The 14,846-nt window shown below is 46.1% G+C and overlaps 1 protein-coding gene across 6 annotated transcripts in view; it reads left to right on the forward strand.

Annotated features, from left to right (window-relative positions):
* The window catches only part of LOC147122869 (uncharacterized), a 278,977-nt gene that overhangs the window by 69,174 nt on the left and 194,957 nt on the right, over nucleotides 1-14,846 (forward strand). For 5 of the 6 annotated variants that reach the window (XM_085961537.1, XM_085961547.1, XM_085961528.1 and 2 more), the window contains one exon: nucleotides 10,888-10,987. The exons of the other annotated variant lie outside the window; for it this stretch is intronic. In XM_085961537.1, the coding sequence (XP_085817663.1) occupies nucleotides 10,888-10,987 (100 nt within the window). The remainder of the gene's footprint in view (nucleotides 1-10,887; nucleotides 10,988-14,846) is intronic. 6 annotated transcript variants of the gene reach the window in all.

A 14,846-nucleotide genomic window follows, 5' to 3' on the forward strand; every position in this document is an offset into this window, starting at 1 on the left:
CCGCCCTCCCCTCACCACAACTCCACCCTTGTGCCTTCCTCATTTCACACACCCAAGAACTGCAGCCTGCCCAGCCACTGGTTGACAAGAAGAGGGAGAGGAGAGTGAAGAGGAAGAACTTGATTTGACACTCCCAGTCACCATACGCGGATTTTTGAATGAGCCACGTGGCCAAAAAGAAATTAGAGGGACGTTGCTGCAGGCCCACCCCCAAACTTCCTCCGACCCTGGCCCCAAACTTCCTCCGACCCCACCCCCCAAACTTCCTCCGACCCCACCCCCCAAACTTTCTCTGACCCCGATCTTCCCCAGACCCCGGCCCCAACTTCCTAGCCCTCCCCGACATCACTGTCGACTCCCCCAACAATACTGCAGGCCATACTGATCTTTGACCCTGGCCCCGTCCTCCAAGCCACCCCCACCCCCCCAGCAACCATGCCGACCCCTCAGCAATACTGTAGGCCCCTCCCGATCTTCTTATACAACCCCTGACTGCCCTCCGATCACGGACTCCGAGGCCCACCTGTACCTCCTCCAGACCCCCGCGATCCTCCTACTCGACCCCGACAGCCCTCCGATTGGACTCCGAGGCCCATCCGTTCTTCCTGCAGACCCCGGCAATCCAGCCCAACCACTTACCTGAAAATTGGAGCAGTAACCTGTGCAGGCTCCTACTGCAGCGCCATCTACGTGATAATGAGCTCCGAGGACCAAAATCCGATGCTTCTCCGACCTCCACATTTGAGTGCAGGCTATACGCGTTCTGCGGGTAAGATGGTGTCCATAAATGGGCGCTACTGAATTTCTAGACCATTATGTTTCTGGGGACTATGCTTACTCCTATGCTTTAACTTGGGGATACAGTCAAAAATTGAAGGTTTTCATGGACTTGGATTGCAGTTAATACTGCATTTGGTAGCCAGTGATTGGTGCATGTTTGGGTGCACGACGGTCAGGTAGATCGTAATTACATTGGGGTAAAAATTCGGTATCGACCATTTTGGGTCGCTAACATCGCCTGGGCACTAACTTTAGCGCTCGGTGCTAATTAGTGCCGGCGACAGCGAAATTCAGTTTTAGTGCCCTAAGAGGGAGGTGGAGCGCTAAATCAAGCACCCCACCTCCTTCTTAGAGTGCTAACCCCGAGTATCGGGGCGGTGCGTTCTGCAGCGCTACGTACTGGGCCACGTAGCACTGCCACATGGAAGGGCTCTTCCCCTCATTAAGGGGGAGGGCCCAAGCCCACAGCTCTGAGGGGCCCTACCTGGACCACTGGGGGTGTGGGGTACCATGCCAGAAGCTTGGCACGCAAGAGGAGTGCCGGGCTGCCAGATCGTTAGCGGGCACAGACTCTGCGTTCAAAGACGCAACGGGCCACGACAAGTTGGGCGACTTTTTTCCCCCCGCCCGCCACCTTCCCTTTACTTAGCGCCCCGTGAGCCTCCTGCCGCTCCACTCCCGCCCCCTAAATCGGTCGCTGTCATCGCCCGGCACAGTTCAGGGGGCATGGGCCAATTTTGCAGGCGGGGTGAAAACGGGGTGCTGCGCACGGTGATGACGCCTGCACAGCGGCACGGGGCGCTACCAGTTACCGTTAGCAGTGCTGCGCCTGGGCAAAAAGATGTTTGCGCCCCATTAGCGACCCCAGAGGCGCTAACGGGAGGCGCTAAGGTACCCAATTTCTAGATTGTGCCTCCAATCGGATGCATTTTTTGTGTGCTCGGAAATCCATTTTTGGCTTCCTGTAGTTGGCCAACCATTGATGTTAAATTCATGGGACATCTTGCCTTAAATAAAAATTGCCACATTTGGCACATTACACTATTTTATGAGTCAACCTGCAGCAGTAGAATGCAAATATGAAGATTTATATTTTAATATTTTGCATCTGTATTGTCAAAAATCTCTTACTTTTTTACAAGAAATAATGATTTAATGAATACTTCCAATTATCTACCCTCCCATTTCTGTGTTTGTTATTATCCAGAAACTGGAACGTTGAGATGGGGAATGGAAAATGGGAGAAACAAGTAAACAAATAGTCCGAGTCATTATAATCTTGTGACAATGATATAGGAAGGAGTTCCCAGAATAACACGTTTTCTTTTTATAAAAATTGAGTGTGGACTGTTCATACTACAGTATAGGTTTTTTTATTTTCACTGATGACCTTGACTGTAACTTATTTATAATTTGCTTATACTTGCGGAACTAAATATCCTCCTGCAAGCTGTTTCTTTATGTGACGAGTGGACATACCATCTGTATATCATTTGTTGTAATAGCAATCCAGTGGCAGAGCAATGAAGCGTATGTTTATGCATCACTTGTGCAATTTATAAAACTAATGGGACCATATTTTTTTCACTAACAAGAAAGATGTCATAGCTGAAATAGGCTGCACCCCAGAAGGCACAAGTCCCAACTTCGTGCAGGTCTCAGTGTACCTGAAAACCTTGGGGTGCAACTTATAAGAACATTAGAAAAGCATAGGATGATTAAACTGTATTGAACCCTTTGAGCTCATCTCTCTAGTAGCCTGACTCACCCATGAGTGTACAACTGTACTTGGAACAGTCACGGGGGCCAAGTTTCCGCTTGTTTCTGCTAGTTATATCAGCTCAATCTGGGCGAAATTGGTCGAACCTGCGCAAAAGATGGGGGAATTTTAAACGTGTGAGTTACGCCCAACCCCACTTACGCTGGTGTTTTCCGCAATCTTCTCCGCTGATTCAGGTTTAATTTGCCTGAATCAGGCTGCATGCACAAAACTAGTCGCGGCCCCAGGTCAGAATTACGAGATTCTGCCGATTGCGCTGGCTTGGGAAGCCCCTGGAAATTGCACTCATTTTCTTAGGCGCACAGGCATGCATTAAAAAAATTTCATTTCAAAAAATACGTAATTATGAAACTGACTAGTGTACACCAATGAAACTAATAAAGGATTCAGTATAGTTTTTTAAAGTCATTTTCAGTGATTTTTAAATCGGGTTACTCACAGGTGGAGGACTGGACAGCCTTATTAAAGACAAATAAACGAACCGGTTCTGTTCTGTTATCCTGCCGGATTACACTGGTTCTTGGAAGATTTTACGCTTGTGATTGAGAATGGATTTTAGCAGAAGTTTGACGTGTAACCTGAACCGTGCAATTTCAAGCACAATTTCCCGATTGCGCCCAAAGCGGAAACTCTACCCCCACTGTTTTCGTCTCTATTACCTGACTAACAGATCATTGCAAACAATTACCATACTCTGAGTAAATAAGCTTTTCCTAGAGTCTGTTTTAAATGTTCTTTTTATTACTTGAAATTTATGTCCTTGGGTTCTATTTTCTTGGTTTATTTAGAAATAATATGGGTTTACCATATTGATGCCATTTAATGATACTTTGTGTGTATAACTTTTATTATAGAGTCATAGAGTGATACATCACAGAAAGAGGCCCCTTCGGCCCATCGTGTCCGCGCCAGCCATCAAGCCCTGTCTATTCTAACCTCATTTTCCAGCACTTGGTCCGTAGCCTTGTATGCTATGGCGTTTCAAGTGCTCATCTAAATGCTTCTTGAATGTTGTGAGGGTTCCTGCCTCTACCACCCTTTCAGGCAGTGAGTTCCAGATTCCAACCACCCTCTGGGTGAAAAAGTTTTTCCTCAAATCCCCTCTAAACCTCCTGCCCCTTACCTTGAAACTATGCCCCCTGGTTATTGACCCCTCTACTGAGGGGGAAAGTTCCTTTCTATCTACCCTATCTATGCCCCTCATAATTTTGTACACCTCAATCAGGTCCCGCCTTAGCCTTCTCTGCTCTAAGGAAAACAACCCCAGCCTGTCCAGTCTCTCTTCATAGCTGAAGCGCTGCAGCCCACGTAACATCCTGGTGAATCTCTTCTGCACCCTCTCCAATGCAATCACATCCTTCCTATAGTGTGGCGACCAGAACTACACACAGTATTCCAGCTGTGGCCTAACTACCATTTTGTACAGCTCCATCATAACCTCCCTGCTCTTATATTCTATGCCTCGGCTAATGATGGCAAGTATCCCATATGCCTTCTTAACCACCTTATCTACCTGTCCTGCTGCCTTCAGGGATCTATGTACATGTACACCAAGGTCCCTCTGATCCTCTGTCCTTCTTAGGGTCCTACCATTCATTGTGTATTCCCTTACCTTGTTAGTCCTCCCAAAATGCATCACCTCACACTTTTCAGTGTTAAATTCCATTTGCCATTTTTCTGCCCATCTGACCAACCCGTCTATATCGTCCTGTAGCCTGAGGCTTCCCCCTCGCTATTTACCACTCCACCAATTTTCGTGTCATCTGCGAACTTACTGATCATACCTCCTACATTCATATCTAAATCATTAATGTACACTACAAACAGCAAGGGACCCAGCACCGATCCCTGCGGTACACCACTGGACACAGGCTTCCAGTCACAAAAACAACCTTCAACCATCACCCTCTGCCTCCTGCCACTAAGCCAATTTTGGATCCAATGTGCCAAATTGCCCTGGATCCCATGGGCTCTTACCTTCTTGACCAGTCTCCCATGCGGGACTTTGTCAAAAGCCTTACTGAAGTCCATGTAGACTACATCAACTGCACTACCCTCATCCACACACCTAGTCACCCCCTCGAAAAATTCAATCAAATTGGTTAGACATGATTTCCCCCTGACAAAGCCATGCTGTCTATCCTTGATTAATCCTTGCCTCTTCAAGTGGAGACTAATTCTGTCCCTCAGAATCTTTTCTAATAATTTCCCTACCACTGATGTTAGGCTCACTGGCCTGTAATTCCCTGGTTTATCACTACTACCCTTCTTGAATAATGGTACTACATTAGCTGTCCTCCAGTCCTCTGGTATCTCCCCTGTGGCCAGAGAGGTTCTGAAAATTTGTGTCAGAACCCCTGCAATCTCCTCCCTTGCCTCACACAGCAGCCTGGGATACATCTCGTCTGGGCCTGGGGATTTATCCACTTTTAAGCCCACTAAAACCGCTAGTACCTCCTCCCTCTCAATGATAATTTGTTCAGGTATATCACAATCCCCCTGTCTGATTTCTGTGCCTACATCGTCCTTCTCCATAGTGAACACAGATGCAAAATTTTCATTTAAAACCTCACCTACATCTTCCGGCTCTACACACAGTTTGCCACTTTGGTTCCTAATGGGCCCTACTCTTTCCCTGGTTATCCTCTTGCCCTTAATATACTTATAAAACACCTTGGGATTTTCCTTTATTTTGCCTGCCAGTGTTTTTTCATGCCCCCTCTTCGCTTTCCTAATTTCTTTTTTAAGTACCCCCCTGCACTTTCTATACTCCTCTAGGGCTTCCACTGTTTTAGTCCTTTGTATCTGCCAAAAGCCTCCCTTTTTTTCCTAATCCATTCTTGTATATCCCTTGACAGCCAGGGTTCCCTGGACTTGTTGGTCCCACCCTTGACCTTTACGGGAACATGTTAGCGTTGTACTCTCTCAATTTCCTTTATGAATGACTCCAACTGCTCGAATGTGGATTTTCCTACAAGTAGCTGATCCCAGTCCACTTTGGCCAGATCCTGCCTTATCATATTAAAATCGGCCTTCCCCCAATTTAGAACCTTTATTTCTGGTCCATCTTTGCCCTTTTCCATGACTACCTTAAATCTCACCGAATTATGGTTACTGTCACCAAAATGCTCTCCTACTGACACTTCTACCATTTGCCCGGCTACATTCCCTAGAATTAGGTCCAGTACCGCCCCCTCTCTTGTAGGACTTTCTACATGCTGGCTCAAAAAGCTCTCCTGGATGCACTTTAAGAATTCCGCACCCTCTAAGCCTTTCACACTCTGACTATCCCAGTTAATATTGGGGAAATTGAAATCCCCTACTATTATTACCCTATTATTTCTACACTTCTCTGAGATTTGCCTACATATGAGACGGGAGTAGGTCTGATTGGACAACGTTCCTGGGAGGACTGGAGGTAGATAAACAATGGCAAACATTTAAAGATAGAATGACAAAATTGCAAAAATTGTTTATACCAATCTGGCATAAAAGGAAATCTAAAAAGGTGACTCAACCGTGGATAACAGGGGAAATTAGAGACAGCATAAAATCCAAAGATAGGGCGTATAAAATAGCCAAAAAAAGCGCCAGAGCGGAAGATTGGGAACAGTTTAAGATAGAGCAAAGGAGGGCAAAGGGCATAATCAAGAGGGGCAAAATAGCTTACGAAAACAAGCTGGCGGAAAATATAAAAACTAACTCCAAAAGCTTTTATAAGTATATCAAAAGGAAAAGACTGGTGAAAACCAAAGTTGGTCCATTGCAGTCAGATACGGGGGAATATATAATGGGAAATAAGGAAATGGCAGATCAACTAAATGCATACTTTGGGTCAGTCTTTACGAAGGAAGACACAAAAAACCTCCCTGGGATATCGGGAAAAATAGGGACATTGGCAAAGGAGGAACTGACGCAAATCAATATCTCTAAGGATATGGTGTTAAGGAAGCTAAAGGGATTGAAGGTGGACAAATCCCCAGGGCCTGATAACATGCATCCTAGGGTACTGAAGGAGGTGGCCCTAGAGATAGCGGATGCACTAAGGATGATTTTTCAGAATTCATTAGACTCGGGAACAGTGCCGATGGATTGGAGGGTAGCTAACGTTACCCCACTATTCAAAAAGGGGGGTAGGGAAAAAGCAGGTAATTACAGACCTGTAAGCCTTACATCAGTTGTGGGCAAAATGCTGGAGTCCATCATTAAGGATGAAATAGCGGAGCACTTAGCAAATGGGGACAGGATAGGACAGAGTCAACATGGATTTACAAAGGGTAAATCGTGCTTGACTAATCTATTGGAATTTTTTGAGGGAGTAACTGGTAGAATAGATGGGGGAGAGCCAGTAGATGTGGTGTACCTGGACTTCCAAAAGGCCTTCGATAAGGTCCCACATAAAAGATTAGCATGGAAAATTGAGGCTCATGGGATAAAGGGGAAAGTTTTGGCGTGGATAGGGAACTGGCTGTCAGATAGAAAACAGAGAGTTGGAATAAACGGCTCATTTTCTGAATGGCAGGCAGTAACAAGTGGGGTACCACAGGGATCTGTCCTGGGCCCCCAGCTGTTCACAATTTACATTAATGACCTGGATCAGGGAGTCGGATGCAGCATTTCCAAATTTGCAGACGACACTAAACTAGGAGGGGGGGTGGGCTCAGAGGAAGAGACCAGGAAGCTCCAGAGCGATTTGGACAGACTGGGCGATTGGGCGGATAAATGGCAGATGCACTATAATGTGGACAAGTGCGAAGTTATCCACCTTGGGTGCAGGAACGGGAGGGCAAATTATTATTTAAATGGCAATAGATTGGGAGAGGGGGAAGTACAGAGAGACCTGGGTGTTCTTGTACACCAGTCACTGAAGGCGAGCATGCAGGTGCAACAGGCGGTCAAGAAGGCAAACGGTATGCTGGCCTTCATAGCAAAAGGGTTAGAATACAGGAACAGGGATACCTTGCTGCAGCTGTACAGGGCACTGGTGAGACCACACCTCGAGTACTGTGTACAGTTTTGGTCGCCTCATCTGAGGAAGGATGTTCTTGCCATGGAGGGGGTGCAGCGGCGATTCACCAGGCTGATACCAGGAATGGCGGGAATGACCTATGAGGAGAGACTATGTAGTTTAGGGATGTACACACTGGAGTTTAGAAGATTGAGAGGGGACCTCATAGAAGTGTATAAAATTCTGACAGGTCTAGACAGACTGGATGCAGAAGGAATGTTTCCCTTGGCGGGTGAGAACAGAACTAGAGGACATAATTTAAGGATAAGGGCTAAACCATTTAGGACAGAGATGAGGGGGAATTTCTTCACTCAGAGAGTGGTGAACCTGTGGAACTCATTGCCACAGAGGGCAGTGTACGCCAGCTCATTAAATATATTTAAGAGGGAATTAGATATATTTCTACGGGCAAAAGGGGTTAAGGGTTACGGAGAGAAGGCGGGGACGGGATACTGAATTAAAGGATCAGCCATGATCTCATCGAATGGCGGAGCAGGCACGAAGGGCCGAATGGCCTACTCCTGCTCCTATCTTCTATGTATCTATGTATATCTGTTCCTCTATCTCCCCCTGACTGTTTGGGGGCCTATAGTACACTCCCAGCAAAGTGCTTGCCCCCTTTTTATTTTTAAGTTCTACCCATATGGCCTCATTAGAGGAACCTGCTAAGATATCATCCCTCCTTACAGCAGTAATTGACTCCTTGATTAATATTGCGACACCCCCTCCTCTTTTACACCCCCCTCTGTCTTGCCTGAAGATTCTATACCCCGGAATATTGAGCTGCCAGTCCTGCCTTCCCTCAACCATGTCTCTGTGATAGCAACAATATCATACTCCCATGTGTTCATCAACACCTTCAATTTATCTGCCTTACTCGCAAGACTCCTTGCATTAAAATAAATGCCATCCAGCCTTGCCATACTCCCTTGTGCCGTTACATATTTGCTCTGCCTTCCAGACTGACTTGTTTTTTCCTCTATATTTGGCTGTGCATCACCCCCTACTATAGCTCCACTCCGTATCCCATCCCCCTGCCAAGTTAACTTAAACCCTCCCCCCAACAGCACAAGCAAACCTCCCCGCAAGGATGTTGGTCCCATTCCGGTTCAAGTGCAACCCGTCCGACTTGTACAGGTCCCACCTTCCCCAGAAACTGACCCAGTGATCCAGGAAACTAAAGCCCTCCCTCCTGCACCAACTCTTTAGCCACGCATTCATCTGCTCTATCCTCCTATTCCTATACTCACTAGCACGTGGCACCGAGAGTAATCCAGAGATTACAACTTTGAGGTCCTGCTCTTTAATCTGCTACCTAGCTCCCTAAATTCTTGTTGCAGGACCTCATCCTTCTTTCTACCTATGTCGTTGGTACCAATGTGAACCACGACCTCTGACTGTTCGCCCTCCCCCTTCAGAATGCCCTGTAGCCGTTCAGTGACATCCTTGACCCTGGCACCAGGGAGGCAACATACCATCCTGGAGTCACGTTTGCGGCCACAGAAATGCCTGTCTGCACCCCTCACTATTGAGTCTCCTACCACTATTGCCCTTCCACTCTTACTCTTCCCCCCCTTGTGCAGCTGAGCCACCCACAGTGCCGTGAACTTGGCTCTGGCTGCACTCCCCGGAGGAACCGTCACTTTCACCGTTTTTCAACACAGAAAAATGGTTGTTGAGTGAGATGCACTCTGGGGCTTTCCTGACTACCTGCCTGCCCCACTTCTTCTGACTGGTGGTCTCCCATTCCCTCTCTGACTGCACTTTCTTAAGCTGCGGGGTGACCACGTCTAAAAATGTGCTATCCACGTAACTCTCAGCCTCACGGATACACCGCAGTGCCTCCAGCTGATGCTGGAGCTCCGAAAACCGGATCTCAAGCTGGCCAAACCGTTGGCACTTACTGCACATGTGGTCATCCTGACTGCAAGAAGCATCTAGGAACTCTCACATGCTGCAGGCCATGCAACGCACGGGACTGAGGTCCCCTGCCATACTTTTATTTTTAAAACTCTTACCTCAAATTTAAACTCTTAAATTCTCGCTCTCCCGAACTACCTTAACTATGAACTACCTTAAAAAAAATAGACTTAAAATTGAAAAAAAAAGTACTCACCCACTACTCACCAGTCAGCTTCTTCCCCTGCGCCGGCGTCACTTTGGAACACGTATATCTTTTAATCTACATCAAGGCACTTAAATTTAGACACCCAATTTGGAAAAAAGCGAGAAATAGAGAAATACTCAACAACCAATCACTTACCTGCTTTCTGGTGACGTCACACTTTGATTACTTTTTTACTTCTTTACACTCACCGGTCCTTTGTATCTCAGCCGCTCTCCTGGGCTCCCGCTGCTTTAAGTACCGTCGAAGTCTTGCGCTCTCCAGCCGCTCCCGCTGCTTTTACTGCCGCCGAAGTCTCGCGCTCTCTAGCCACTCCCGCTGCTTTAACTGCCGGTGAAGTCTCGCGCTCTCTAGCCGCTCCTGCTGCTTTTACTGCCGGCGAAGTCTCGATGTTTTTGAGTGCTTTTCACAATGAATTACTTTCTGAAGTGCAAGGACTGTTGCTATATTGGCAGTATACTTTTATACTTCAATGAGTCCTATAACCAACTTCTTTTCCTGTTCCCCCTGGACTTTTTCCAGAGCATTTTTGTGATGTGGTGGCCAAAAGCTGAATGTATTTCCTGATATGATGAATCTTTTGCCAAATGCCCCCAGTGTAAACCCACATGGGTGATTTTTGAACCAGTCAGACACATACATTGGAATTTGTGGCACTTGAACTAATGCTATCGTAATACACGGAAGGCTAAATTTTCTATTGACCCCTTTTCTTTAGTCCTACTCATCAATCTTCCATGAATTTTAAAAATATTCCATATATGTAATATAATTGATATCAGCTGTAACTCATAACATTCTTTTATCATGAGGAATCTTGCCACTATCAGCTACAGCTGATGGCTGTTAATTCTCAACAGCTATTCAGCAACAATGCACAATATGTGGCACTGTATCGCTGTTGCATCTATCCATTTAACTTGACAGGTATCTGCTACTCCTCCCTTCCCTTGAACTGTAGCATTAGCTTTCTGGTGTGGAGGCAGGTTGGGAGAAACGTCTGAGCAACTGTCACAGGAGGAAAACAAGACGTTAACACAGATGAGAGAGGCAAAAAGTACTTTTTCTGGGTGTAAAGCGTACGTGCCAAGTGGAGAATCAGGCTGGGACTCTTCAAATAAAGTTAGCTCATCAGAATAAATTATGGATGATTACTTATTCTGTTATAAATTTATTAAATTTCTATTTGCACAGCGCCCGGCCAATCAGCAGGGCTCTGGATCTTGGGGCTGATATAGTCGTGACTGGCAGATGCATCGACAGTGGCATCGCTCTGGGACCTCTCATTCATTCTGTAAGGCACTCTACATTAATATGGTTCCTAGCTTTTCTGTGGTTATATCAGATCATGTATTTCTCAATTGTGACCTAGGTAAAATAAGTTGACAGAATATTTTTTTTAAATCACTCAGTTAATCCATGAGTAATGAAAGTATTTTGTACCTTTTTAAATTAACCGTGTTTTCTGATGTATGTAAAACATGCAAAACTTACGGATGTAAAAATAGCAATCTTGCATTACAGTACAACATTGCTAATTGGAGTGCTGCTAGTTCAACCGGATCAATAATCTGAATGGGGTCAACACTTGCTATATTGTACTGTAGTTGAAATAGGCAGTTCCTGTTGGATGAGTGGTTGACATAAGCAAATTGCACTGGCATAGGAAAATTAATAATGTTTTAAGAGTTTTGTTTTATAGGTGGATTAGAAATTACATAATAAACAGCTAGTCCAAACAAATCTCTAGCCTGAACTATGTTTGGCCTCAGATGTTTTGGATCAGTTTCACTGTATGTTTTAAGCTCGGTTGAAACATCGTTTCTGAGTCAGAAGGTTGTGGGTTCAAGTCCCCCACCAGAGACTAGAGCACAAAATCTAGGCTGACACTTTGCGGTTTTGAGGGAGTGCAGCAATGTCAGAGGTGCCGTCTTTCAGATGAGACGTTAAACCGAGGCCCCATCTGCTCTCTCAGGTGGACGTAAAAGATCCCATGGCACTATTTCGAAGAAGAGCAGGGAAGTTATCCCCGGTGTCCTGGCCAACATTTATCCCTCAACCAACATCACTAAAAAAAAACCAGATTATCTGGTCATTATCTCATTGCTGTTTGAGGGACACTGCTGTGTGCAAATTGGCTACTGTGTTTCCTATATTACAGCAGTGACTACACTTCATTGGCTGTAAAGTGCTTTGGGATGTCCTGAGGTCAGGAAAGGTGCTATATAAATGCAATTTATTTCTTTTCTTTCTACTGCTATTGCACTAAATACTGGTGCACTAGTTAGCTGATCTTAGGCAGTGGTTAGGGTACCACAGTTAAACTCCATTTCCCAAGCAAGAGTGGATGGAAAACTAACAGAGTTCCTGCTTCTGATACATTTATACAGCGACTGCTGCTGGAAGTACATTGGGTGAGAACGGGAAAGGATTTGACTGTGAAGCTCCCACTGTTGAATGCCCCATTAATACTCACTGTCTTGTCCTAATACACAAGTGGGGTATCAAAGCGGCTTCACTGCCATGGAATTATATAGCAGCATAAGTCACACCCTTCAGGAGAGGAGATGAGGAGGTAAGTGGATAAATTAGAATGGAAAATTGAAGAAGGAAAAGCATTCTAAAACCAATGGACCATTTTCAGAATATGTATTTTGTTGGGGGGAGGAAAAGGGTTTGCATTAGCTACAGCAGTTTATAATATCAATTAAAGTATCCTAGCACTGAATTAGATCACACCATGGCAGAACATTTTAGTCATTTGTACATGATATTTAGGCTGAATATTGAGTCAGCTGTGGCTCGGTGTCCTCTCGCCTCCGAGTCAGAAGGTTGTGCGTTCAATTCCCACTTGAGTACAAAAATCTAGGCTGACACTCTAGTGCAGTACTGAGGGAGTACTGCACTGTCAGAGGAGCAGTCTTTCAGATAAGATGTTAAACCGAGGCCCCGTTTGCTCTCTCAGGTGGACATAAAAGATCCCATGGCACTATTTCAAAGAAGAGCAGGGGAGTTATCCCTGGTGTCCTGGCCAATATTTATAACTCAATCAACATCACTAAAACAGATTATCTGGCCATTATCACATTGCTGTCTGTGGGACCTTGCTGTGTACAAATTGGCTGCTGCATTTCCTACATTACCACAGAGATTACACTTAAAAAAGTACTTCATTGGCTCTAAAGCACTTTGGGATGTCCTGAGGTCACAAAAGGTGCTATATAAATGCAAGTCTTTTTCCTTTTTGAATGTTAGTTTTGACAGTGCGGTTTTCACAGAGTGCTGAGAGTTGGGTGAGTCAAGGAGTTAGGTGAGGCAAGGCCTCAGATCTTCGGCGGGTGCTTCAGCGGTAGAGTGGGCCTACAAAGGGCTCCTGAGACCAGGTAAGGCTTACTTTACTGGTGGTATTGAATTAATTAAATTTAACTTGATTAAAGGGGTAGGTCATGCCAGGAGAGCCCAGCCCCGTGATATGCTCCTCTTGCTCTATGTGGGAATTCAGGGATGCTGCCAGTGTCCCTGACCAACACGTGTGCCAGAAATGCATCCAGCTGCAGCTACTAACGGGCCGTCTTGGGGCGCTGGAGCTGCGGGTGGATGAGTTGTGGAGCATTCACGATGCTGAGAGGGTCGCGAATTACTCGTACAGTGAGTTGGTCACACCACAGGGTAGGGCTGCACAGGCAGAAGGGAAATGGGTGACCACCAGGCGGAACAATAGAAGCAGGCAGGTAGTGCAGGGGACCCCTGTGGCCATCCCCCTTTCAACCAGGTATACCGCTTTGGATACTGTTGGGGGGGGGATGACTTACCAGGGGAAGGCGGCAGCAGCCAACTTCCTGGCACTGGGGGTGCTCCTGCTGCCCAGGAAGGGAGGAAAAAGAGTGGGAGAGCAATAGTGGTAGGGGATTCTATAGTAAGGGGAACAGATAGGCGTTTCTGTGGCCATAGACGTGAATCCAGGATGGTTTGTTGCCTCCCTGGTGCCAGGGTCAAGGATGTCACTGAGCGGCTGCAGGGCATTCTGGAGGGGGAGGGCGAACAGCCAGAGGTCGTGGTCCACATTGGTACCAACGACATAGGTAAAAAGAGGGATGAGGTCCTGCCACAAGAATTTAGGGAGCTAGGTAGAAGATTAAAGAGCAGGACCTCAAAGGTTGTAATCTCTGGATTACTCCCGGTGCCACATGCTAGTGAGTATAGGAATAGGAAGATAGAACAGATGAATGCGTGGCTAAAGGGATGGTGCAGGAGGGAGGGCTTTAGTTTCCTGGATCACTGGGTCTGCTTCTGGGAAAGGTCGGACTTGTACAAGTCAGACAGTTTACACCTGAACCAGAGGGGGACCAATATCCTTGCGGGGAGGTTTGCTAGCACTGTTGGGGGGGGTTTAAACTAACTTGGCAGGGGGATGGGATACAGAGTGGAGCTATAGTAGGGGGTGATTTACAGCCAAATACGGAGGAAAAAACAAGTCAGCTGGGAAGGCAGAGCAAATATGTGAAGGCAAAAGGGAATATGGCAAGGCTGGAAGGCATTTATTTTAATGCAAGGAGTCTTGCAAATAAGGTGGATGAACTGAAGTTGTTGTTGAACACATGGGAGTACGATATTGTTGCTATCACGGAGACATGGTTGAGGGAGGGTCAGGACTGGCAGTTCAGTATTCCGGGGTATAGAATCTTCAGGCGAGACAGAGGGGGGTGTAAAAGGGGAGGGGGTGTTGCAATATTAATTAAGGAGTCAATTACTGCTGTAAGGAGTGATGATATATTAGCGGGTTCCTCAAATGAGGCCATATGGGTAGAACTTAAAAACAAAAAGGGGGCAAGCACTTTGCTGGGAGTGTACTACAGGCCCCCAAACAGTCAGGGGGAGATAGAGGAACAGATATGTAAGCAAATCTCAGAGAAGTGTGAAAATAATAGGGTAATAATAGTGGGGGATTTCAACTTCCCCAATATAAATTGGGATAGTCAGAGTGTGAAAGGTTTAGAGGGTGCAGAATTCTTAAAGTGCATCCAGGAGAGTTTTTTGAGCCAACATGTAGAAAGTCCTACAAGAGAGGGGGCGGTACTGGACCTAATTCTAGGGAATGTAGCCGGGCAAGTGGTGGAAGTATCAGTAGGAGAGCATTTTGGCGACAGTGACCG

This window comes from Somniosus microcephalus, chromosome 2 (assembly GCF_052327205.1).
Source record: "Somniosus microcephalus isolate GS21.2 chromosome 2, FLI_Smic_1.0, whole genome shotgun sequence".
Lineage (NCBI taxonomy): Eukaryota > Metazoa > Chordata > Chondrichthyes > Squaliformes > Somniosidae > Somniosus > Somniosus microcephalus.